The 26,740-nt window shown below is 40.7% G+C and overlaps 2 protein-coding genes across 8 annotated transcripts in view; one reads left to right on the plus strand and one right to left on the minus strand.

Annotated features, from left to right (window-relative positions):
* The window catches only part of SLC31A1 (solute carrier family 31 member 1), a 29,826-nt gene extending 20,139 nt beyond the window's left edge, over positions 1 to 9,687 (minus strand). For 2 of the 3 annotated variants that reach the window (XM_072632480.1, XM_072632482.1), the window contains exon 1: positions 9,533 to 9,687. The gene's annotated coding sequence lies outside the window, so the exon portion shown is untranslated. The remainder of the gene's footprint in view (positions 1 to 9,532) is intronic. The other variant, XM_072632481.1, reaches the window with a different exon arrangement.
* A 21-nt stretch (positions 9,688 to 9,708) lies between these two features.
* Positions 9,709 to 26,740, plus strand: part of FKBP15 (FKBP prolyl isomerase family member 15) — an 83,004-nt gene continuing 65,972 nt past the window's right edge. For 3 of the 5 annotated variants that reach the window (XM_072632474.1, XM_072632475.1, XM_072632476.1), the window contains exons 1-6: positions 9,766 to 10,041; positions 21,620 to 21,735; positions 22,166 to 22,250; positions 24,155 to 24,224; positions 25,819 to 25,893; positions 26,506 to 26,604. In XM_072632474.1, coding sequence (XP_072488575.1) covers positions 9,989 to 10,041; positions 21,620 to 21,735; positions 22,166 to 22,250; positions 24,155 to 24,224; positions 25,819 to 25,893; positions 26,506 to 26,604 — 498 coding nt within the window. In that variant the 5' untranslated portion in view covers positions 9,766 to 9,988. Of the gene's footprint in view, positions 10,042 to 21,619; positions 21,736 to 22,165; positions 22,251 to 24,154; positions 24,225 to 25,818; positions 25,894 to 26,505; positions 26,605 to 26,740 lie in introns of those variants that run through there. The other 2 variants (XM_072632477.1, XM_072632478.1) reach the window with 2 other exon arrangements.

Genomic DNA, 26,740 nt, shown 5'->3' on the forward strand with positions numbered 1-26,740 from the left:
AATTTGGGAAGAATGGAAAATTAATTACCTGTCAAATCTATGGATAAGAGTTTATAACCAAATAAGGGATAGAAAGAATCACAGGACATAAAAATGTTTGCAGAAACAAAACCAATGCAGCCAAAATTAGAAGGAAAAAAAGAAACTGGGAAAAAAAAAACTTAACAGCAAACTACTCTGATAAAGGCCTCATTTCTCAAATAGAGTTAAAAAAAAGTCATCATTCTCCAATTGATAAATGGTCAAAGGATATGAACAGACAAGGAAATAAAAGCTATGCATAGTCATTTACTCAAGGTCACAAAAAATTTGAGAAATGCAAACCAAAGCAACTCTAAAGTACCACCTACCTCCCCCCTTTCAGACTGGCTAAGATGAAAGAAAAGGAAAACACAAATGCAGGAAGGGATATGGAACAATAGATATGCTAATATACTGCTGGTAGAGTTGTGTATTGGTCCAGCCATCCTGGAGAATAATTTGGAACCATACTCAAAGGGTTATAAAACTGCATACTCTTTGACCCAGCAATACCACTACTGGGTTTGAATCTCAAAGACATCAGAGAAAAAGGAAAAGCACCCATATGTACAAAAGTATTTATAGTAGCTTTTTCTGTGGTGATAAGGAATTGGGAATTGAGGGGATGTCCATCAATTGGAATGGAATACTATTAAACTGTAAGAAATGACAAAGGGACAGTTTCAGAAAAACCTGGCAAAACTTATATGAGTTGATGTAAAGCAAAGTAAGCAGAACCAGAACACTGTACACAATAAGAGCAATCATGAAATGATGATCAATTGTGAAAGATTTGTGGGAAACAAAGAAGGAATTGTTTCCACAGGGTTAAAATTCCTCTCAGCTTTAAGTGATAGCAGTTAATGAGAGTGGTGACCTAGCACAGGTCAGGTAAAAGGTCGGAAACTTGTGCGCAGGCTTGAGAACTGTTTGAAGGAAAGCCTATCGGAGGAGAACAAGAAGTCACGTGGCCAATAGAAGGTGTGAAGGAAAGTTAAAACTTGGAACAGTACAAAGGGCTTTCATTGGTCTGAACAAATTGGAGTCTTCCTGTAGCCTTCCTTGGGAGCTACCTGTTCATTCAGAGGGAATGAACGCAAAAATAATAAAAGCTTTCCTGATTTCACAAGTATTATTCTTTGTTTAAGGTGAGCATGTTTCTCAGTTGGGGGCATGTTTCTCACAGACCTAGTTAGCTATTGTGGTCAATACAATCATCTGTGACAATTCCAAAAGACTCTTGAAGAAATATGCTATTCCTCCTCAGAGAATTGATGAACTTTTGAGTACAGATTGAAGCATATTTTTTTCTTTTCCTTTATTTTCCTTGCTTTTTATTTATTTTTTGCAATGTAGCTAAAATGCAAATATATTTGCCATTTCCTTCTCTGGCTCATTTTTACAGAAGAGAAAACTAAGGCAGAGTTAAAAGTGACTTGTCCAGGGTCACACAGCTATTAAGTGTCTGAGGCCAGATTTCAATTCACGAAGATGATTCTTCCTGACTTCAGGCCTGGCACTCCATTGTGCCACCTAGCAGCATGCATACTGTATATCATATTGCTTGCTTTACCAATGGGTAGGCGAGGGAAGAGAGGGAAAGAATTTAGAACTGAAAATTCTTGAAAGAATGAAAAAATATAAAAAGCAAATACATTACACTACAAAGTCTGGAGATGGACTGTTGTGTTGGCTTGAACTCTTCCCCTCTTCCTCTGTTCAATCCCTGCATTAGCACCAAACCTCTTAGTAAACATGCTATTAAAAGGTTAAAGATGAGTGTACACTAATAAATTGCTTCTTGAAAGAGGAAGCATGAGATATTAGACGTAGAGAAAGTGACAGGAAGACATACATGGTTGTGTGGCTGTGTGCATCATCTTTAAGCCACATCTTTAAAGTGTAAATTCCTTGGCTTTTCTAAACATTTTTTTCAGTTATCAAGAATTTATTTTCTTCACCTCTCCTCTGAAAAACAAATTCCTTGGATTAAGAGAAATACTGTGTATTACCTCCACCAACTATATAACTTCTTAGAACAAACTTGTTTGCTTGAGATGCATTTTTTTTTAGCTCCCAGTCTAAATTAGCCAAACTATTATCTTCTGCAGAGATGAAACAATCTGTAAACTAACACTTCTATTATATTGCTCTATGAAGCCGTAGGAGAATCTCCAGGAATGTGAGGTTGCTAACTTTCTATCATCATCCTGTGATTCAATATAATTTTTGTGAAGTTGACTCTCTAAGTAGGCCCTTATAATAAAAGGCTTACTTGCTTTCTAAACACAAGAGTTTGCATCCTAATTCAGATGCTTGTTAGCTGTGTGACCCTGAGCAAGTCACTTAATCTTTGCTAGCCGCTCTCTAAAATGGGGATAATTAGTAGCACCTACATCTTACAGTGGTTAGGAAGATCAAATGAGATAACATGTAAAGCGCTCTGCAAGCTATAAAGTACCATCAAAATATCGTTTTATCATTTCCTAACTGCTCTTTATAAGATTTCTGTAATGCTGTGCTAACCACCTCCCTTCCACTACTCATTTGTGTTTGCTCAGTAGCAGAGGTTTCTATGCCTTCACATTCCTTTTCAGTAGTAAAGAATGTAGGAGCTCCAGTTTCTTTTATCCACTTTCACTTCCCCTCTTAATACAAAGATCAAGTGTACAACTAGGTTCTTCACAAAGGACTTTATAGAGACATTTTGCAGATTCAGAGTGGGACAACCCAAATTTGATATGGCAAACAAACACAAACTTAAAAGGTTACGAAATGATCCAAGGGCCGAAGTCCAACAGGGAGTTGATCCTCCAACCATCAGATAGTTTTTCTTTCTACAAAGCCACATCCTGGAATGAAGTAATCAGGAGATTTATACTTTTATGCCCTTCTGGCACATCCTCAGCACCATGCATCTACTAATGGTTAAAGTACCATCTCTACAAAAATGTCCTAAGGTTTTGGACATATAACCTAAGGGATGGTGGCAAGAACACTGCACTATGGAATCAGAAGGCCTGTGTTCCTATTATTTTAATCACAAGAGATTATTATAAAAACCAACAGCTTGATGGATAAAAAAACCCTATAACACTGAAGGAAATATAATTATGTTATCTATAATGCCTCATCATTGTATGCCAAGTTTTGTTGCCTCTTGAAGATAATTTTTTTGGGGGGTTGCAAGGCAATAGGGGTTAAGTGACTTGCCCAGGGTCACACAGCTAGTATCAAATGTCTGAGGTGGGATTTGAACTCAGATCCTCCTGACTCCAGGGCTGGTGCTCTAGCCAATGGACCACCTGCCTGCCCCTTGAAGATCATTTTCAAGAAAATGAGGTGTTCAACAGGCCAGATCAATCAAAAAGTCAGCAAGCATTTATAAAATACTTACTACTTGCCAGGAATTCTATTAAGTGCTGGGAAAGATAACAATGAAAAAGTCCTTACCCTCAAGGAGCTCCTATTTTAATAGGGAAGCCAACAGGAACATAAATACCTATAGGGAGATGGATAGCTATATAGGAATATATGATTTGTTCAAACAGTTGATTATGGGGCTGGAAGGACACGATGGAAAGTGATATAAAACAGCATCAATATAACATTTAAGATAAATAATGTTAAAGCAAACCTTTAACTAGGAAGAAAAAATACTTTATCTAATCTTAGCTCTCTGGATCCCATGATTCTTCATTTATAAAATGAGATAGCTGATCTCTCAGGTTCCTTTCAGTTCTAATATACATGATTCTATGACGGCTAATAACAGAAGAACTTTAACCCTGTTTCCTTTGAAAATAAAGAGGTACACAAAATATTTTCTTCCACTGAACTTTAATCAAGTCATAAATCTTAAATGTCCAGTAATAATGCAGCTTGTTCATCTGCAGACTTCTTAGGGAAATTATCATGACAAGATTCAGAAATAGCACGTAAATTTCAGATGGCTCTTGAATATCTATTTCTCAGTATTTGATGCTGTAGGATTGAGGATTTTGGGTTGTTTTCAGTGAAGTATAGTAAAATATATTGATTCACAGAATTTAAGATTGCAGTTTATATTATTAAACATGAAATAATGAAAAGCAGTTTATGAATTCCTCAATTGCTCTAGGTACCACCACTTAATTGCTTCAAAATCTAAACAAAAACCCAGACACACTAAACAGTATCCCTTCTTCCGTTATAGTGCTGCCTCCTATTTCTTTAGGGGAACTCCTAAACCTGTCCAAAATGCCTATAAGCATTTATTGGTTGGTTGTCCAGGAAAAGCTATTCCAGAGTCTGTCCTTTAAAACATTTCCTATTTACTTTTGCAACGCAAGCCTCCATCTCATGATGCTGTATTGCACAATGCCAACAAAAGCAGGTTGTATACAAAAGCTAAAATGCCATTGTGTAAGGGAAAGGAGGAGTTGGGGGTGGGTCCTAGCAACCTTTTCCTTCTCTGCTGCCTTTGCATTCCTAAGGGTGGGTCCTCCTCAGCATGGAGCCCATCCCTAAATCATAATCCCACTAGGAGCAAAGGGGCACCAAAGGCACTTCCTTCCCTAGGTCCATATTACCTAAACTGTTAGTTCAAATTGCCACCTACAGGAGTTCTCATGGCATAGAAAACTATGTAACTTTATTCCTTTAAAACTTTTGATGATTTGTGATTCTTGTTCTGAAATTACTGAAAACTTTTTTTTTTTTTTAAATAAAGGCTTATCTCTGGAGAGGATAGCATGTTAGATTGTAGGCACTAGCATCCTTCTTCTCTGTTGGGGGTGAGAAGGGAGTGTGTTTAACCTGGCTTCTTCCTGAGGAATTTTTGAGGAGTGAAGTCACCAAAAAGCCAGACATGAGTCTACTTCCAACCAGTTCCCAGAATGCTTCTTTCAGTGTTACTTAAGTTGCTTTTTCCCTGATGGGGAAGAAAGGGAATGACAAAGGAAGCAGCAGTTTGACAATATGATGTACGAAAAACCTGAAACATCTTAGTCATCTTTAAAAACAGCCAGATCCTACTAGGAACCTTCACCTGGGTTAAACTACCAACCTGTGTTATTCTTGCAACCAAATGCTGAAAATTTCATTTCACTATGTTGTAAACAAAGCAAGATTTCAGAATCTGCATTTTGTTGCCACTCTCTTACCACAGGTGATGACAAATGAAAGATTCATGGTTATATATTTAAAATATTAGTATTACTTTAAAAACGAACCTTAACCATATAAATGGGAATATAGGTCTGCTATAGGTCTAGAACTTAAGAGATCACATTCTGATAACTGTACTACCTTAAATTATTCATTGCCCATCTTTGTTTTAAGTCTGAAAATATCTTTGTAGGCTGGCAATTTCCGGTGTACACATAAAGTACCAGAAGGCCTATCTAGGTTCAAAACTCTGCTTTGCTCCTAATTAGCTGTGACTTTAAGCATCATTTTTACCTGAGTAGGTATCAGTCTTCATCTGAAGCAAAGGTTGTTAACCTGAGGTACAAGAATCATCAGATTTCAAGGGATCCATAAGGAAGGAAGATGGGGTAAAAAATTACATATCTATCTTCTTTAACTTCTAATTACTATCTAGAATTTCCTTAAATTATTTAAATATCTTATTCTGAGATGGAGTTCATAGGCTTCCCAAAACTGTCAAGGGAATTCATTATACACACAAAAACGGTTGAAGAACCCCTAATCTAAAGCATGTAAGAGTAATGGACTAGCTGTTCTAAGGTCTTTTCTGGGACTAAAATCCTACATTCTATGAATGAGGAGCCCCAGACTTCAATGTAATATTGTTTAAAACACATTCTGAGAAAATATGCAAGTGTTCCCATTTCTAGTTTTTAGCTTGAGGTTGAAGTAGGGGAATATGAAAGTGGGAAATTTTATCAACAGACACCAGCTCTCCAACCCTGATCCCCATTTGTAACTAAGGGCTAAGTTGCTAAAACATTTCATAGTAACAGTTTTCTTGGTAACAGTATCCCTACAATGGTCATTTTGGCATCCTGGATCATATCATCCACCAAAAATTACTGGTCCTAACTCTTTTGGAAATGGCCAAACAAGCAGGCTTATATCTTCGAGATAAATACCAAGGAAGAAAATTCTAAAGCCGCAGAGATAATATTCTCATTCAAGGATGAGAAAAATGTCAAAATGTACCAACTGGCACCAACAATATTTCATATGAAAACGCTACAATTACAGTTTTGGAACAATAATTTGGAGGGGGGAATGGCCACTTTAAAAGATAAACTGGATGAATCTTTTCCCTGTGAACAACAAATTTACATTGTTCAGCAAAAGGCTATAATAGACTGTATGTGACACAAAATAACTGCCATCGATGTCACTGTGTCAACTTTCATTGTCTCATGGTAGAAAACCCTTGCACTATCCTAATCTGTAAAATGGGAACAAAGCAGATCTACAGTTGTTAACTGGGGAAGAATCACAAACAGAAATATTTATCAAATACAATCTTTTCAGCTGTCCCATTTTTTCTTCCCCAGTATCCCTCAACATTCAGAGTATTTAACACACCATACCACAGGCAATGTATGGTGGTATATGACTATCTCTCTTGGAGCCCACCCAACAAAGGGGAAGAATTAAAGAAAAATTTAAAGGACAGGAATGTGCCTGTTTGTGCTTTCCCCTCTTTCTACCTCTTACTCTGGACATAGTAATCAAATAGTGTTATGGCTTCTGGAAAGGGCATGTCAAATGGCTAGCCAATGGATCTAGTGACTATCCCTATGTCTTCCCAGACACCCTCTTCCTATATTGATTATACTCTCTTCCTCCTTGATAGCAAAGGTCATTAAACTTTTTGTTATCTGTATCCCCAATGCCTAACACACAGTAAGCTCTTAATAAGAGCTTTTCATTCAGTCATTCCTTGTTATTTCACTCTGCTACTAACTAGCAGTGTGACCTTGGGCAAATCACACTTAGCCTTGTTGAGACTATGGAATGGGGGAACGGTTGTGGAGGGAAGAAGCAGGAAGGCTGAGGTACATCTAAAATTTGCCAGATCAGCAGCATAGTAAGAAGAGAACCCTGGACCAGTAGTCAGCAGAATTAACTCTGGTCTCACCACTTACTGACTGTGATCTTTAAGTGTCACTTATTCTTCTGAGCCTCAATTTTCTCATCAGTAAAATGGGTATAACTGTTACCCTTTTTGCTTCACAAAGCTATTGCTGAGTGAGAAATAAAGAAGAGATGTAAAAGTGCTCTGAAAACTGGAAAGCACATTCCTTTGCACAAGGCACTGTAGTAGGCGTTGTGGGAAGATTTCCAAGATGGCTAAAAGCTCTAGTTACCTTAGAGCTTACAATCTTAAGTGCTGAGATAAAAGATAACTACCTAACAGGTAAATACAATAGTAGGCAAAGTGTGAATACCAGAAGAGTAAGTAATCATCAGCCAATTAACAAATGTTTACTAAGTTTCTACAATATGCCAAGTCCTGCTGATACAAAGACAAAGATAGTACAGTCTCCACCTTCAAGGACAATACACATATAAGCATATATAAAAATAAATAGAAAGTAAAATGTTTTGGGGGCAGCCAACAGCAGCTAAAAGGAACAGAAAAAGTCTTAAGCAGAAGCAGGATTTGAGCTGAGCTTTGAAGGAAACTAGGGATTTTAAGAGACAAGAACAGGGAACAAAGAATAGATGTTGTAGGAGGAAGGAGATGCTTTCTGAACACAAAGTTTGATGAACAGCTAGTGAACAATTCACTAGCTAGCTTCAGAAAGCCACTAAGTAGCTGTGATTTTCAGGAACACTGGGTCTATTTTCCATCTGTTAATATAGAGGTTGTGTTTAAAGTTTTATTAATGATTAGGCTGAACAGTTCTGTGAAGTAGTCCAAGTATTATTAACACCACTCTACAGATTAATAAATTGACACTAGAAGTGAAGTGACTTGCCCAAAGTCACATATGTGTGTGGCACAGTTAGTATTCAAACCAGGTCTCCAGACTTCAAGTTCAGGGTTCCTCCCATGGCACCAGGGTTCTCTAGCAAATGGAGGGAGGGGTTGTTGATCCCCTCTAGCTTTTTTTCATTTTGCATCTCTATGACTAACTCTCTGCTTTGTAACAGTTTTAGATCTGGTATGGCTAGTCCACCTTACTTTGCATTCTTTTTATTAATTCCCTTGATAGTCTTGACTTTTTGTTCTTCCGGATGAAAAATATTACTTTTTCTAGCTCTATAAAATAAGTTTTGGTAGTTTGATCACTATGGCACTGAGTAAATATGTTAATTTAAGCAGAATCGTCATTTTTATCATATTAGTTTGATTTACATATGAACAATTGATGTTTTTCCAATTGTTTAGATCTATGTGTGAAAATTGCCTTGTAATTGTGTTCATACAGTACCTGGGTTTGTCTCAGCAGGCAGACTCCCAAATATTTTATACTGTCTACAAATATTTCAAATAGAATTTCTCTTTTTCTCTTGCTGCTGGATTTTGTTAGCATTGTATGGAAATGCCAATGATTTATATGGGTTTATTTCATATCTTGCAACTCTGCGAAAATTGCTATTTATTTCAAGTAGTAACTGAGTCTCTAGGATTCTCTAAGTATACCGTATCACTTGGAAAGAGTGGTAGTTTTGTTTCCTCATTGCCGATTCTAATTCCTGTAATTTATTTTTCTTCTCTTACTGTTAAAGCTGACATTTCTACTACAATACTGACTAATAGTGGTGATAATGGGCATCCTTGTTTCACCTCTGAGCTTACTGGGAAAGCTTCTAGGTTATCCCCATTACATATGATAGCAGATGGTTTTAGATAGATACTACTTATTTTAAGGAAAACTCCACTTATTCCTATACTGTCTAGTGTTTTTTAATAGGAATGGGTGCAGTATTTTGTATGACTAACTCTACGGATGATTTAAGGGAAGCAAATGCTCCTTTCTGGATTTGTTTCTCCATCGTTACAACGGGGGAGCTGAACAAAATGATCTCTACGACTGATGTGATGTGTGACTTTGGGCAAGTACCTTCCCATTGTAGGGCCTCAGTTTCCCCACCCATAAAGAGGTGACCTTGGGTAGGTCGATTAACCTCTCTAGATCACAGTTTCACCGACTATGAAACGAGAAGTTTGGACTAGACAAGCCTATAAGGTCTCTCCCAGCTCTAAATCTAGGAACCTATAATTAAATGGTCCCCTATTAATCTTTTCCTCGGGCTGGAGGCAATCCCACATGACCCACTCTCACCCTCCATGGCCAAATGACTGAGCCAGATCTCCAAAGCACAGATATTTGTCCTGCTTTCTACTCTCACTACCCTTGTCCCAGGACAGGCACGCACGACTCCCACCCGGAGCAGAGCAAAGACAACGCGTGTTCGGTGGAGGAGGGGAAGGGGAGGACCACGGGCACCGAGAAGGATCAGCCACGTCGCGCCCCCCAACGAACCCTAAGGGAGGAGTCACGGAGGAGACCGGGAGAAGAAGGGAATGCGATCTTACCGTCCTAGATCCAGACGCCGCCACCAGCTCCTTCGAGCCCGACGACTTTCCTCAAGCACACAAAACAGCTCGCCAGACCCCAGCCCTACGTGTCCACCCCTGCAGCCGCGGTCGCGGTCGTGGTCGCCTTGGGAGCCTTGCCACGCCCCTTAACCAATCAACGCACAGCTCCTTCGTCTCCTCCCATCTTCCAAGCCCCATTCGCCGCGATTGGGCCGGCACGATTTGCGTCACGTGACACGATGGCCCACGTGGCTGCCCCCGCCGGCTTCTAGCCCCTCTCTGCCCTTCGCACCCCGTTTCCTTTTGCCCAGCCTCCTTTTTAGAATTAGCCGCGTTCCTTCTCCTGACCTAGCCGCCGGAAAGCAGAGTGGGGGCGCCGCGGCATTTTTACGACATCGGCGGCGGGTAGATAGCCTTTGCCGTTTCTTCCCTGGGAGCGACGGCCTAGGCGCAATGTTCGGGGTTGGCGACGAGGATGACGCCGACTTCCTCTCCCCCAGCGGCGGGTGAGTGGCGGGCCCAGGGAGAAGGCTTCGGAGTGCCCTGACCTGGGGCCTTTTTTTTGTGAGAGGCCTTCCTTGCCTGCCCGACTTCCAGCTCTTTTCCCGGTCCCCCTAGGGGCACACCCCTCTCACTCCTCTCCCACCGTGCCGCCGGCATCCTGCCCACCTTCTCCGGGAAGCCCTGCGGGCCTTCCTGCCATCTCCTGCGCCTAGCCCCCTCCCTTGGCCGGGCCCTCTCGTTTGGTTCTCCCTCCGCCCTGCCCCACTGCCAAGTCCGGTTGGGCAGCTCAGACTGGTCCCCACAAGTCTTGCTCCTCCCTTGCCCCTCTCCCCACCAATACCCCGCCCTCCGCTGCCTCCCTTTCCCCTGAAGTCAGAGTGCCAGAGACCCTTGCGAGCTCCCGCCAGGTCTGTCGTGTTACGGAGGGGGAAAAGCAGGCCCAGCCTGGGAGCGTTGGAACAGTGACTGACACTGACCCGGGCCTCCCTGATTCCTGATCAAGTGCTTTCTCAACCTCACCAGACTTCCTCTTTTCTACTTTTGATTTCTCATTTTCTCCCCCCCACCCCCACTCCCGACTTTTGACACACTGTAGGCCCTCCCCTCCCCTCGAGTCTGCCATGCCGAAAACCTTAGGGTTAGGGTTCACTTCTCAGATGCAGCGGAAAGGCATCTGCTTTGGAATCAGTGATGCAGTGCATAGAGCATCCTGCTGAAGTCAGGTGTCTCATCCTGAGCAGCTCTTAGCCTTTGCTTCCCTCTGTTTCTTCATCTGTAAAATGGGGATGATAATAGCACCTGCCTTCCAGGATAAGATGACAGAATAGTTGAAAATTGCTTAGTATACAGTATTATATTATCCTTATTACCTGCTACCTGTGTGACCTTGGGCAGTTTCTTGGAAAATGAAGGGGATAGACTCGACCTTTAATGTATCCTACTTCTAGCTCTGTCTGTGATCTTGAGAACCATATTTGTTATATCAATCAGTTACCTTTGGATTCAATCAGGATTCCTTTGGAATCTTGCTGCCACCTCCATAGTACAGGTTCTCATTACCACCTCACTGGATTATTTCAATAACAGTTCAAATCAGTTAATATTTATTTAGTGCCCATGGTTGTGCTAGGCAGGGGAGATAACAAAGGAACTTGCAATATAAGACAACACAAAGGGAAACTGTAGGAGGGAGGGAGAAATAGACATCCAGGTCCCTGGAATACAAATCAAGCAGAACTGCTCATGGAAAATGGAGTTACCTTCAAAGTTCTAATCTGAGTCCTCTATAAAGGAAGGCTTTGGGAGAAATTTATTGCAGCTTCCCATTCTGAGGGGAAAGGAGGCTGAGGAACTTGAGGTATTGAATATCAAAAACTGAGTCAAGTAGTGTGGTCATGTGATTGCTGCTTATCCTAGTGAGGCCTGATATTCTTAGGATCAAACTCTTTTCTGTTTACCACATTAGTCCCTTATCACTCAACTGTGTTGTGACTGTAAACTTGAGATGGGTTGAGACCCAATTATCTATTTTTTTTTATCTCCTCCATTGTTATCCTGGGCTCTGTACCCCATGAGATTCCATCAGGGTTTCTTATATTTGTTTAGAGCTTGACTATAGTTCTAGCTGGCCCTTCCCCCCTCCCATGATGGCTTATTTGGCAGCTGTGCAAAGTCACTCTTCCCAAATTTTTGGGCTTTGAAATGTACTTAAGCACTCTGCTTTTGTCCTTTGTCATCTTCATGCTTTTCCTTCATAAACTCATCAAGTACTACAGCTATAAAGGACCTTAGACAACAGCAAGTGTAACAGTGGTCCACAAAGTGGGGACTAGGACTCCATAAGGGATCTATAGCTTGACCTTAAGGGATGTATGATCAACCAGTTAGGAAATGGGTCACATCCTACATTGCCCACAATAGCCAGTCAGGGGTCTTATCTCCAACACAACCACACTTACTAACCTTCTCCCATTATACCCCATTTTGTATAAATTGACCAGCCTACTACTCCATTCTAAGACAGGTTTTAGTCCCTGAGAGTAATTAAACCCTAACTACTACCTGGGTACCCAGAGCAACATAACTGCCTTTGGGAAAATTCTAGCTCCCAGAGTCCTTCTCTGTGATCTTCTGGTTCCAGTAAATTCCTTTTAGAGGGCAGACTGTGTGCTTGGGACAGTGATACAGTGAGATGGAGCCCGGTCTCTGCCATTTCCAGCTGAGATATCAGGGAAGAACAGACATGGATGAGTACAATTGTTTTGAAGGTATCATTATCTTCCCCCCTCATCCCTTTTTTCAGACTTCCCTGTTAACTAAGGGGAGGAATACTACCTTTCATCACCTAGCTTTGTTGAGGTTTAGGGGTGCTGGGACCCTTGAAATAGCAACATGCAGGTCCTGCCCAAATGAATTTGGCTGAAGCCTTCTTTCAATCAAAGAAAAACAAGGTTTATAAAAGATCTGTCATTATTGGCCACACTCTTAAGGAATCTGAACATTTATAAAGGTCGTGTAAGCAGGCCAGATTAAATCTGAGTGCCTTCATGGAGGCTGATATGAATCTTATATACAATACAGAAAGACTGGGAGGAATTTAGGGTTGGCCAAGTAGTCTGGGATGATTAGAGAAGGGGTCTAGGGAGGGTCTTGATGGGAGTGGCCAGTAGGCTGGGATGATTAGAGGTCTACTGCCTGGAACCTAGAGAATGAGATTTTGATGGGATCAAGGGTGGGAAGTAAGGGCAATCCAGAGATAATAAACCACGAAGGCCCGGGCTAGGGTAAGGATAACAGGATTGGGCCCAGTGATAAAGAAAGGCCAGTTGAGCCTCTGGCGGAACACCAGATAAAGTGGGAAGATTCAAGGAGAGTTCAAGGGAATTTCCAGAGCCAGTGGCCCATCAGGTTCACCCCTTAGGTTGAGTTTGATTCCTTCACTATCCTTCACTAAACATAGCCAGTCAATTGCCAAATCTTGTTTCTACCTCCAAATCACTTTCAACCATCTCTTCTCTGTTGCCACACAGCTTCCACCCTAGTTCAAGCCCTCATTAACAGTCATCTAAATATTTCAAAACCCTCCAGTTTGGCCACTTGCTCTCCCAGTTCATCCTCTACACAGCTCCTAAAGAGATTTTCTTGAAGTTTAAGTCTGACCATGTCCCTCATTAAATGTCTATGGCTTCCTCCTGACTTTAAGAAAAAGTGGTGTTTCATTTTTATCTCATTCCTTTTCAAATTCATAATTTTATGTAAGTTTACACTGTACAGCATTATTACCATAGTGATAGGGGCAGTGATAGTAGCTTTGTTGTTTGATCACTTTTCAGTAGTATCCAATTTATCAAGACCCCATTTGGGGGTTTTCTTGGCAAAGATACTGGAGTGGTTTGCCATTTCCATCTCCATCTCATTTAACAGATGAGGAAATTGAAGTAGACAGGGTTAAATGACTTGCCCAGGGTCGCACAGCTAGTAAATGTTTGAGGCCAAATTTGAACTAAGGAAAATAAGTCTTTCTGACTCCAGCCTTGGCACTGTGACATTTAGTTGCCTCATATAATAATGCTTACTACATGCCAACTACTGTGCTAATTTCTGTACAATTATTATTTTATCCATATGACCACCCTGGGAGGTAGCTGCTATTTTTATCCCATTTTTAGAATTGAGGAAACTTGATCAAATAGAGGTTAAGTGACTTGTCCAAGGTTACACAGCTAGTATGTCCTGGGCTGGATTTGAATTCAGATCTTCCTGTGCCAGCTAACTAGCTGCACAAAGCAGTTACTTGCCCGAAGTGGGTTTGAGATAATTCTTGGATTTCACTGACTTAGCAAGTCAAACCTGATATGCCCCTATCTTCCCCTCTTTGGCTACCTGGCATCTACCCTCTCTTCATCTTTGCTTCTCTGAACCCTTAGTTTCTTGCAATGCTTAAGTGTCACTCTTCTGTGAAATCTTCCTGAAACTCTCTGATAGTAATTTCTCCTAAAATTATCTTGTTTAATCAAAAGTGATCTTATTCATATATGTGTGGCATACCTCTTGGGGTATTCCTTAAAGCAGAGATCCTAAAGTCCTTCTGGGAGAGCAAGCCCACCTTTTGACTGGTAGTCAGTAAATCAAGGGGCAAGGTTAGAAGATGAAAAGTTAATTTGCATGAGCTAATGATCAGTTGCCTGGTGGATAGTTGTATCCGGAATGAAGAGAAATACATACTTAAATAAGATTTTGCACAGTCTTAGGGTGACATTTCTGGAGGCAGAAAGAGTCTTTCTGGTGTGGTTGCTCAACCACTTTCCTTATTTGGGAGGTTGGGTAATAGGGACAGGATGTCAGGTGATTTGGGGAGGAAGTTAACTTTTGGGGTCTCAGGAGTTGCCCAGATCAGGTTTGTTCCAGTGGGACAATACATTTCTCTTAGAGGCAGTTGGTGATATAGTGGGCCTGGAGTCACACCTAACTTCAAATCTGGCTTCAAACATTTATAGTGTGTGACCTTGGGCAAGACACTTAACCTCTGTCTCAGTTTCCTCAACTATAAAATGGGGATAATAGTAGCACCTGTCTCCCTGGGTTGTCATGAGGATCAAATGAGATAATAAATATGAGGCAGGTACTATATAAATGCTCACTGTTGCTATTATTATTATTAGTCTTATCAGAATATCCTAGTGAAACAGGAAATATCTGTGAAGGTGGAGGCCTCCTTCCACATAAAAATCCACAAGTCTCTTCTTGCTTGTGGCAGCAGCTTAAGGGTCTATATTTATAAAACTTTGTAGTTCCCTTTTTTTGACTTGGAAGGTTATTTTTTTTCTGGTGAGATCAGTAAACATTTATCAATCATCAAACCTTCTCCACAACCCCTTGTCAAGTGTAAGCACCTTGAAGGCAACAGTGCTTTTATTTCATCTTTATAGTTTGTAGATCTGACCAAGGCCTTTGACACTGTCAGTCGTGAGGGCTTATGGAAAATTATGTCAAAATTGATTGCCCGGAGAAGTTCATCTGCATTGTACATCAATTTCATGATGTCATGCTTGCTCTGGTTCTGGACATTGGACAATGCTCTTGTGCTTTCCTGGTCACCAATGAAGTGAAACAAGGCTGTGTGCTTTTTCCTATGCTTTTTAGCATGATATTTTCAGCCATGTTATCAAATGCTTTCAAAGAGGATGAACAGGGCATCAAGGTCAGCTACTGCACAGATGGTCAGTTCTTCACTGTGAAAAGTCTATAAGCCAAGACCAAAGTGGAGGGAGTGTTGGTGCATGATTTTCTGTTTGCAGATGATTGTGCACTCAGTGTAGCTTCTGAAGCTGAGATGCAACAAAGTATAGATCAATTCTCTGCTGCTTGTAATAATTTTGGCCTAACAACACCAAGAAAACACAAATGCTCATCAGCCACCACCATACCATCCATACATGGAACCATTGGTTACAACAAATGGAGAAGTTTTGAATGCTGTGGATAAGTTCACTTATCCTAGTAGTGTACTTTCCAAGGATGTACATATTGATAATGAGGCTGACCCACGAATTGCCAGAGCTAACTCTGAAGGAAAGTATGAGAGAGAAGAAATATTAGATTGACTACCAAACTGACGGTCTACAGAGCCATTGTGCTGACCTCATTGTTGTATGCCTGTGAAACCAGGGTCATGCCAAGAAACTGAATTTCTTCCTTTTGAATTGCTTAGGAAAATTCTGAAGATCACCTGGCAGAATAAGATACCAAGATGCTGAGGTCCTTACTTGAACTAAACTGCCAAGCATTCAAACTGCTTCAGAGAGCGCTACTCTGATGGCCTGGTCACATTATTTGTTCAGTGAGCTTTTGAACCTCCTTTTCCATTTGGCTAATTCTGCTTTTGAAAGCATTCTTCTCCTCATTGGCTTTTTGAACCTCTTTTGCCAATTGAGTTAGCCTATTTTTCAAGGTGTTATTTTCTTCAGCATTTTTTTGGGTCTCCTTTAGCAGGGTTCTGACCTGCTGTTCATGCTTTACCTGCATGTCTCTCATTTCTCTTCCCAGCTTTTCCTCCACCTCTCTAACTTGATTTTCAAAATCCTTTTTGAGCTCTTCCATGGCCTGAGCCCATTGAGTGGGCTGGGATACAGAAGCCTTGACTCCTGTGTCTTTCCCTGATGGTAAGCATTGTTCTTCCTCATCAGAAAGGAAGGGAGGAAATACCTGTTCACCAAGAAAGTAACCTTTTATAGTCTTATTTCTTTTCCCTTTTCTGGGCATTTTCCCAGCCAGTGACTTGACTTCTGAATATTCTCTTCACACCCACTTCGCTTCCGGATCCTCCCAGCCAGTGCTTGGGGGTCTGAGATTCAAATACTGCTTCCCAGCCTCAGGGCTTTGGGCGGGGGCAGGGCTGCTATTCAGTGTGAGATTAAGTTCAGGTGCTCAGGTGGGGGCAGGGCCACCTCACGGGCTCAGTTCCCTCAGGGGTTTATGCAGAGACCCTCAACAATGCATCTGGGCTCCTGCCTCCTTGGGGAGCCCCTGTCTGCTCCTGCCTCCGTTGCCTCCCAAGGGGGCCTGAGTTATGGGGGCACCCCACTCCCCTCTTGACCTGCCAAAGAGACCCTCTCACCGACCCCCGTCACCTGTGGGTGGCGGGACCTGCACGGCCACTGGAGATTCTGTCCCTGAAGCCTGCTTGGATCTGCTCCTCTCAGTGCTGCGCCGCGAGGCAAGGCTGGGCTGGGCTGGGCTCGACTCCGGGTCCGCAGCGCAAAGGACCTTTGCGAGAGGTTTTCAGGGCTCTCTGGAACAGAAATCTCCTCCGCTCCACCATTCTGTGGCCTCTGCTGCTCCAGAATTTGCCGGGAGTTCTTTTTTTTACAGATATTTAATGGGCTGTGGGTTCGGAGCTAGTGTATGTGCATCTCTCTACATGGTCACATTATTTGAATGCAAAACGTGTGCTTGCCAAAAAGAGAACTCACACAGGACAAGCATTCACATTCTGGTGGTCAGAAGAAGCGATACAAGGATGCTCTCAAGGTGTCTTTTAAGAACTTTGGAATTGATTGGTGTGACATGGGAGGCACTGTCACAGGACCCCTCAGAATGGCATGCCTACATTAGAGAAGGTGCTGTTCTCTATGAGCAAAGCAGAATTGAGACAGCTCAAAGGAAAGGCTGGATGTGCTGATTTAGAGTATCCACCCCAAATGTTAAGACAGAGTATTTGTGCCCCACCTGTGATAGAGCATTCCAAGCTTGTATTGGTCTGATCATTGACTCTAGTATAGTGATGTCATTTTGATTCCCTTAGAGAATGAAGGACAACAACCACCATGGCTACCTGGCTTAACAGATTGCTTTGCAGTCTTTTATTTACTTATTTAGTTAATCTGTGATTTTATTGGTGTAGTTATCAATTTTCAGCAGGAAAAAATGTCTCTACCAGTGCATGTTGCCAATTTCTCTAAAATTTAGTCTTAGAATTGGCTATGAAACTGAAACTTGTCCGTGGTCACATGAACAGTATGCATCAGAGGCAGTGCTCAAACTCAAGTCTTCCTGACTCAGAGACTTGCTATTTGTCATCTCAGTCAAGCTACCTTGCACATTGTAAGAGCTAAATAAAAAATGAACTGAGCCTGAAAGGAAAAGAAGGATTCTGATGGGGAAAATGAGATTCTACTCATAGAGGGCATGAAAATCCACCAAAGGCAAAAGAACTGAGGCTGGAGTAGTCTATTCTGACCAGAAATGAAAGGATAGAAAATAGATTGTATGCAGAGTCCTTATGTCACAAATATGGAACCTGTGGCCTGTTTAATCAAATGACTTACTTGCCCTTGGTCCCTCACAATAGAAGTAGTGTTGCAGAAATTCCACCTTGTACAATCAGACTCCAAATCTAGTGCTCTTTCACTGCTTCCAGACTGAATTTGAGGGCATGGATAGCCTTTCTTCTTATATCCAGACTACTTAATTACCATCCAGTTGTTGAGTTTGGGGTGCTGGGGACCCTAAAATACCGAAACACCAGATCCTGCTCGAATGAATTCGACCCAGGCCTTTAAACCAAAGAAACAAAGTTTTTAAAGATTCCCTACATTGGGTTGACTCTTAAGAAGTCATTTGTGACTCTTGTATTGACAAGTGGGCCATGCCTTCATGGAGATGAGATGGATCTTATATGCAGAAAGACTGTGGGAAGAATCTGGGGGTGGTCTAGTAGTCTGGGGATTCCAGGGAATCTTAATGGGAGTGGTCAGGAACCTGGGGTGTCTAGAGGTCTTGATGGGAATGACCAGTACCCTAGGGTAAATAAAGTTCAAATCTTGGGAGGATCTTGATGGGAGTGGCCAGTAGCCTGGAGAATGGGATTTTGATAGGATCAAGGGTGGTAAGTATTACCTAGATGTGGGAATAGTGATAATGAAAAGCTTATGGGTTTCACGAGACTGCCAGATCAAGTGAAAAGATTCAAGGAGGTTCCCAGAGTCTGTACCTCATCAGTTTTAGTTTGGCTTTCTTAGTTTGAGAACGTAAATCTAGCAGATCTAGTCAAGATTGAATTCCTAGTCTGTGAAAATAGCTACTTTGTTAGGAAAAGGTCTTGCAAAAGAAGCAAACCTGTTTTTTTTTTCCCCCTGAATGCTACTAGGAAAATCAAGTTAGATTTAGTTGATTTCTTGTTAGGAATATAGGAGGTGATTCTATCATTCTATGATTCTTCTATTATTGGTCCTTTGCAAGGAAATAGAAAACATTGCACTGAGCACTGTAGTAGTTTTTCTGTTCCTCTTTCATTGTAATTATCCATTGAGTGTGTTTTTCTTTAAGTAGATTAGAGACATTGAAGTAAGAGTATCAGATTTTTCCACACACCTTACTTATCAAATTCAAAAGAGCCTACTAAAGTCCCAGACTCAGAGTTGGAAGGGATCTCAAAAGCCATTTACTGTACCTTATATCTTTGAAGATGAACTCACCATACTTGAACTTCAAAGTATATAAATGAACTACAATAATGGTAGTCAAATCTAATATTTACTGCCATTAGACCAAAAGTAGGAGGGGTTAGGGTTGGGAAAGAAAGCAAGGCTAATGAATCAGGTTTAAGTTTAATGAGACTTGAGAGTAAGTTGTACATAGGTACAAAAAAAGCCCACAGAAGTCAAAATCATTGCCAGTCTTGGGGCATGGTTGCAGCTGTAATAGAATAAACAAAAGGTAGACTGCCATCTAGGAAAGGAGGCCTCACAGTCATTGAACTTTTTTTTTTTTTTTGGTCTTCCAAGGTATACAAATGCCCAGGTTTCCTTCCTCATTCCTTTTATAATAAACCAAAAATCTAAATAAGTCCACCTGTGAAATTCCACATCCCTTCAGCTTATAAAAATTTATTTTTTCTTCCAGTTTAATTTAGAAACCTGAAAGTTTTCTAATTTTTATTATGAGTATGCCTTTTAGAATTTCTTATAGGTGCTTCAATATTGCCTAAAAAGTTATGCAAGACAACAAAAGTATATTTTTTAAGCACTTAGATTAACTCCCTCTGCTATTCCTGATGGAAAATGTTAATGCAAACTTACAACTTACTCCCCCAACATGACTGAGTCTACTTATGTGTATTTAGTAAACTGTACAATGGTTGCTTTGGTCTCTTTATATAGATTTTTGTCCTCAAGTTCCTACTGATTTTTTCTCCTGTAGAGAAATTGCAATCTCTATTATGAGACTTGAGGCCTTTATTTCTCAACCTTTAGAGTAGTTAGATCATTACCTCCCAAACCAGAAGGCATAATAATATTTCCTTTTCCTTATCTTCTTGTCCCTAAACTACTATTTACCGCATAATCCCTATACAAGAGCAACCTTTTTGAAATCACAAACTTATATAAATGTCTCTTAATCAGACACTTTTGGAAACTGCTTTTTCCCCCCTCTCATTAAACCAAGGGTGCCCTGGGATGATACAGGAATCATCAGGAATCTTTCCCCCACCAGAGTTGAAAGAGAGAAAGAGATGAGAGAGCTGGTTCAAAATGTGAATGAATTCACTCAGACCTTCTCTGTAGCCATTAGGAGCTTTATTGATGCAAAAGCAGTGCACCTGAGATTTAGCCAGGAGCTAAACCAAGGCAGTGGTGCAGGAAAAGAACCAGACTTAACATAGGATGATTTTAGGGTTTCCTTATGGGCGTTGGAGATCTAGTGTAAGTCTTGCAAGATAATGAAAGTCTTGCATGATAAAGACACAGGATGAGGACAATGAATGACACAATGTAAAGGAGACAAGGAAATCCCATTCCCCCGGATGGGGGAGGGACAAGGAATTTTATGGTCCTGGATAAGGGGAAGTTTTGTAGTAAGGGAAGACTTTAAGGGCACCTTCAGGTTAGGAAATAAACCAGGGGCTTCGCAATGTCAGTCCTTAATATTATTTCTAACTCATAGTGCACTGTTTGTATCCATATTACCAGCATGGTATTGGTTGGTTAATGCCTAGTCCTGGCCAGTAGCAGTACTCTCTCCCTGCCTCCAGCAAATAGCTGGCACAGTAGTTAGAATAATGGGACTCCGGGAGTTTGGTAACTATGGGAGGAGAATAGTTAAGATGCCCAAGGTAGTATTGACTTAGATAAAATGGCTGGACAGGTAGGGATCTCAGGAGATGCTGACTCCCAGATCTCCTACTGACTTTGGGCCTTTTAGGGTTTCCTCTCCTTGTTTTTGTGTACAAAGTACCAGCTGTGCAACCCATTCTTCAGCACTGTGTAGAATGTGGAGGAGGCAAATACAGGCTTTGCCTCTTAAGGTTTTTAGTTCAATATATTCTTCAATCTGTTTATCTGTAGTTTGTTTCCTCCATCTTAACAGGGGTGACATTATAGGCCATAGTTACTATATAGTTACAAGATATTGATAACTTATTTACCAGAAGAAATCTATTAACAGTAAAAAGAGTACATAGCTTAGTAAAATTCATTGAAATAGCACAAATGAATACATTTTCTAGATAAGGAGAGAAAGGAAAAACTAAATTGCAGTGTAAGAATTTTAAAATAAGTGAACAGAAGGAGCCTGGTGAAAAGGGAAGTTTATGTATAATGTTTGTCTGGGGCAGGGAGTAGGGGGAACCAGGAACAAGAGCAGCATAATGTAGACCTTTGATCTATTCCATCTTTGGACTGTCTCTCTCCTAAATACATACTGTGATACTAGCCCTCATAACTGTAGGCTCTTAGCCCTTCTTAACACTTTTAGCTGTTTTCTTCTGCTATGATCTCTAGAAAATCCAGAAAAGATAAATGGATGCTGTACTTAGAGATCACTGAGCCCAATGTTCAGCTTACACAGCAGAGAAAACAGGCCTGTACAAGGGGAGTAACTTTCCCACAGTAATGCAAGCAACATGGGGGCCACCTGATGAAAGCCTTTCAGGCCCACTGTCAGCAGGCTAAAAGGGCACTCTTGTGAGTCTTGCCTGGAGTGATGTATGCCAAATGGCGTTTGGGGAGAACTAACTGGAGTGTTACGTGATACGTTTAGGTTTCTGTCATGTGTCATGAATGCTTCCTTTTCTTTTGGCAGTGCTAAATTGGCCTCTCTCTTTGGACTGGATCAGGTGGTTGTGGGCCATGGAAATGAATTCTTCCAGTATACAGCTCCAAAGCAGCCTAAGAAAGGCCAAACAATAACAGCAGCTGGTAAGTTTACTGCCAACTCTCTCTAGGAGTTAGGGAGATACACATACGTGTGCGTGCGTGCACACACGGTACAGAGGAGAGAGGGGGAGAGAGAGGGAAATAGAGAGAGAACAGAAACAAAAGTAAATGAGGATACCTTAGGAGTATTAAAGTAAACTCAGTGATTTGTGTTGACCTACCATAGCCACCAAAAGAATTTAGAACCTGTAATCTTGGGCATGTGATTTCTAATGATTCTTGTCTGCAGATTTCTCATCCTACTCTAGCCACCTGGTTGTAAAAATTAAATGAGATTATTTATAGGACAAATGCTTGGAAAAAATCTAAAATAGGATATAAATATGAGGGTGAGATATAAGTTTGAGGTTTATTTAAGGGCAGCATACTTCTAAGTATAAAATGAATAAAATCCCAATTTCTTCCCCTGTAGCAAATCAGCCAGCACAGAAAACTCCTCCAGCCCCTGTCGGCTCTTCCATAGTCCTAGCTGCCACAGCTGTTCACGCATACAGATTGTAAGTAGCTAATGAAATAACCCTAGTGGTGAAGGGAGAATACTTATGTTTATCCAGCATTGATTGGATTAGATGACTTTAAAAAGGTTTCTTGCTGCCTTCTGTGTTTATTTCAGTCTTTTCCCTTTCAATCTCCATCTTCCTCCATACGGAACTCTTTCTTAAAACAAAAACATTTAAGCAAAGCCAGCCAACACATTGGCTGAGTCTGATAGTAGATCCATAATCTCCAGCCAGAGGTATGCTGGTAAATGTTTAAAGGGTGTATGTGTGTCTGTATCTGTGTGTATAATGTATTTAATCACATTTTAGGTTTAATCTATATTATTAACATTTTCTGCATCACTTTCTTAAGTCTAGCTAGTTAACGGTAAATCAGGTTTACTTGGTGTGTAATTTCCTGATTTCTAAGGGATTAATACTTACACTGACAATTTAACAATAGAGAACTTGTTGGAGCTGGCTGTAACACACCCATCCATACCTGTACCTGTCTGTTGAGACAGGAGGTGTATTTCTTTATCAGTTTTTCAGATCTCATCTACAGACCTTTTCTTTTAGCTCTAATAATTTATTGTAGGCCATGCCTCAGAGCTGAAGTTCTGGGTTCATATAGACTAGATTCATTGTTAAGCTTTTTCACAAAATCTCTTTTTGGCTTATGCTTTCTATCCGGTGTTTCCTGAGAACTTTCTGATTCATGTTGTAAGTCTCCCCAGCAAAAGAGAAAGGTTTCTTAGCTCCTATACAAGCATTCAGGCTAGTGAGCCATCAAACATAGGAGAGGCCTTGTTTCACCTGATCAAAACAGTGTGAAGGCCTTGTGTCTGAGACCCAAAACAGGTGAAATAATTCTTCCATTTCCAGGGGACCCTGCCTAACTTGGGCCCGATAAACTTCCCTAGACTTGTATTTCCACCCTGGGGTTGAGTCCCACTTGCCAAGGGAAAGCATTTCGATTTGCTAGACAGTCAGGTAACTCACTTTTCAGTGGTCTGTACTGAAAGAAAAATCTTTCAATGTTTCTCTACCTCCTACCCCAGAGCTGCATTATCCACATTACTCTCAGTATCAATGAAACAGCTAGATGGTACAATCGATACAGCCCTGGTCCGTGAGTCAGGAAGGATGGCAGTTCAAATCTCACATTACACACTAGTTAGCTATATGACCTTGGGCAAGTCACTTTAATAAGTACTAGTTCCCTGCCTCCCTTCTTTACTTCATGGCTTTGCCACTTCTCGACTAATGCCAGTTCCTAGCTTGACCCAGGAACTCTAAGAATTCGACACTAGTGACTCTGTAGTCACCACCATGTGGTTCCATGTATGATGGCACTTGCAAAAACTCAGACTTCCTTCCTCTATGGAACTGATTCTAAATGTGATGTGTGTCCAACTTCACTCTTTCACATCCCCCTCCCTCCTCATAGTGTCTTGTACTATGGTATAACTTCTTAGAGATTAAAAAACAAGTTTCAATTGTGAGATACTCACCTTTTTGATGTCTACTTAGCTTCCTTTCGGGTAGCTCTTACTCCAACTAAATTATTTTTGCTATTTTCATTTATTTAAGCCTTTTTTTTTTAATCACAGTTATTTCACACACATTGAACCCTCACTAGTGAAAAAGGAAAACAATAAAACAAAAGCCTGATACAATGACTACAGCATCTGACAGTGTACAAAATTTCTCTCTACTTGTCCTCTGTCTCTCTGCTATGAGTGGGGTTGTAGGCTTCATTAGTTATTATGTTCCAGGCCTTGCCTGGTTTTCCATTTAGTCAAAAACTTGACTTCCTTTTAGTGGTCTTAAATCTACATTGTTGCAGTCATTGTTGATCTACTAGCGTCTGCTTATTTATTTTGTAGCAGTTTTATTAAGCAATTTTTCTTTTTCTTCAGCACAAATGGTCAGTATGTGAAGCAGGGAAAATTTGGTGCTGCAGTACTGGGGAACCACACTGCCAAAGAGGTGAGAGGGGCCCTGATTCTATGTACACATGCATGAATTCTGCCCAGTCTTAGTGCAGATTTAAACTACTCAAGCTTTTGTGTATGCATATACACGAGTATATACACACACACACGTTTATTGCTCACATGTGTGTGCATATGTGTGTGTATATGTATGTAGTGTATGTGTGTGTGGGTGTGTGTGTGTGTGCATACACATTGAAGTTTATGCCTGGCTCAACAGGGTGCTACAGTAGAGCTTGTGGTAGTGCTGTGTGTAATTTTATCTTGCCTTTCTGCTGGTGTTGTTACCCAAGTATGCGCTGTGTGATTTCTTAGGTGTGAAGTTTTCTTTTCAGGAAATAGATTCTCTTTAAATTAAAACTGCTGAGGTGGCAGTTGTCATTTGAGCTTGCCCAGTGCCCTTTTTGGTCTTGTGATGAGGATGGTTGTTTACCCTCCTGATGATGTGAGTCCAAATCATAGTAAATAATGCTTTTCTGTTCATTCTTGTGAATAAGCCAATTTGTGCTTGATCTTTTTTTATCATTTGAATCTGTCTTAAGAAATTACACTTTAAAAGTAAGCTAGTTAGAAGGAACATTTCCTTTTCTGCTTGGGTTTATCAGCAATGTTTATTGTTGTAAGTAGAAAGCATTTTAGTAAGCCCTATAGGATCACAAAGTTCTAATGTCAGAAGGGAGAAATCCAAGATCTCCAATTAAGTTATTTCTGACTTCAGTATCATTCTTTTAGGTCACTATCCTCATTCTAACAACGAGGCTGTTACGTGAAGCATTTTGTAAATTCATCTTTAGAATTGCCTCCAGAGCCATCTGAGTGAATCTGTAGAATAGTCTTTGGTATCTGTACCACTTTTCCACCTCATTCATCATCCTGTGGCCCTGGACTCTTTTCTCAGAAGCCCAGATGATCTCCCCAAATTCTTGACATTGTTATTTTTCACTAATGTGGTCCACTGGGTCAGAGCAGCCAAATTTAATATGGATTCAGTATAATTTCCTTCAAGAATTAACTCATCTTTTTGAGCTTGAGAAATGATTTAAACAGCACTCATGTGTACTCTTCAGATAGGTGTTTCACCCAGACTGAAAGTGAAGTGAACTCTACTCTTAAATAACAGCTTCGATGGGGAAGTGAGCATACCCAGACCTCATCTTGTACTGAAAGCTGAAGTTGTAATGCCTTTGGTCATATTTTGTACATGACTAGAGATTGTACAAATTGTTCTCCATACTTGTCATCCTGGAACATTTTTCTCCTTTCCAAGGGGACTCTGCTGTTTTTGAAAGCATTAATTAAGTTGTATAAGTTCTGTTGTCTTAGTTGCATTATTTTAAAATTCACTTTCTTAATATGAGAATATAACACATAAAGTAGGTGTTCAATTGTATAAAAAGATATGAAACAATATGTAGAGACCAAAATTGGAAGGAAAAATGAAAAAAAAAGGGATAGTTCCTTAGGACAAAATTAGGAAGCAATCTAAGGTTTTTGTAGGCTTTAGCAACTAGCATCTGCTGATGTGGATTTTATGTTCATTTTTTTGTTTTCTCTTTTTGCTCTCGTATTCCGTCCTTGGTGGGCTCCAGTACAGGATTCTCATTTACATAAGTCAGCAACAGCCAATCACCTCTGCCAGGATTCATCCAAATTTTGAACTGACGGTAAGAGACATTGAACATCTCCAAAGTGTACGCTGATCATTCTATGCCTTGGAATAAGTTTCTAAGGAAGCACAGACCCAAAATACAAAATATTAGTTCCACTCCTGCAGCTCCTACTTACTTTGATCCTCCCTGTAACTAACAAAGCCTTTCAAAAAGTAACTGTGGAATAGAGACAAGATCTGAGAATTCAGAAAGGGATGGCTCCCTTGACTTCTCCTATGGGTGCTTTTTGGTCAGGATATTGACTATAGTGTTAGACAGTGAGATGTGTCATCTGTTACTTGTGAGCAAAAACATGGGGCAGCTAGGTGATTCAGTTGTTAGAGTGCCAGGCTTAGAGACAGGAAGACACATCTTCCAGAGGTCAAATCTGGCCTTAACACTTACTAGCTATATGACCCTGGGCAAGTCACTTAACCTTGTTTGTTTCGGTTTCCTCTTCTGTAAAATGAGCTCAAGAAGGAAATGACAAACCACTCCAGTATCTTTGCCAAGAAAACCCCCAAATGGGATCACAAAGGTTGGACACAACTGAAAAATGACTCAACAACAACAAAAATTTATGAGTTGCACGTGCTTTAATGGTTCAAATACTGCTTTTTCCTACAGGTACAGCCCAACAATTATAGCACCTTTTATGATGACCAAAGACAAAATTGGTCCATGATGTTTGAGTCAGAAAAAGCTGCAGTGGATTTCAATAAGCAGGTAGTTGAAAATATTTAATGATGTATAGCTATAAAGCAGTGAAACTGATTTTCTCTATACTGTTTCTGAAAACCATTTCCAAAGAGGAATCTAGAAATGTTTTAAGCAATAACTCTATCAGTTAAAATGTAGAAGT

The sequence above is a fragment of the Notamacropus eugenii genome, chromosome 1 (genome assembly GCF_028372415.1).
Source record: "Notamacropus eugenii isolate mMacEug1 chromosome 1, mMacEug1.pri_v2, whole genome shotgun sequence".
In the NCBI taxonomy this organism is placed as follows: domain Eukaryota; kingdom Metazoa; phylum Chordata; class Mammalia; order Diprotodontia; family Macropodidae; genus Notamacropus; species Notamacropus eugenii.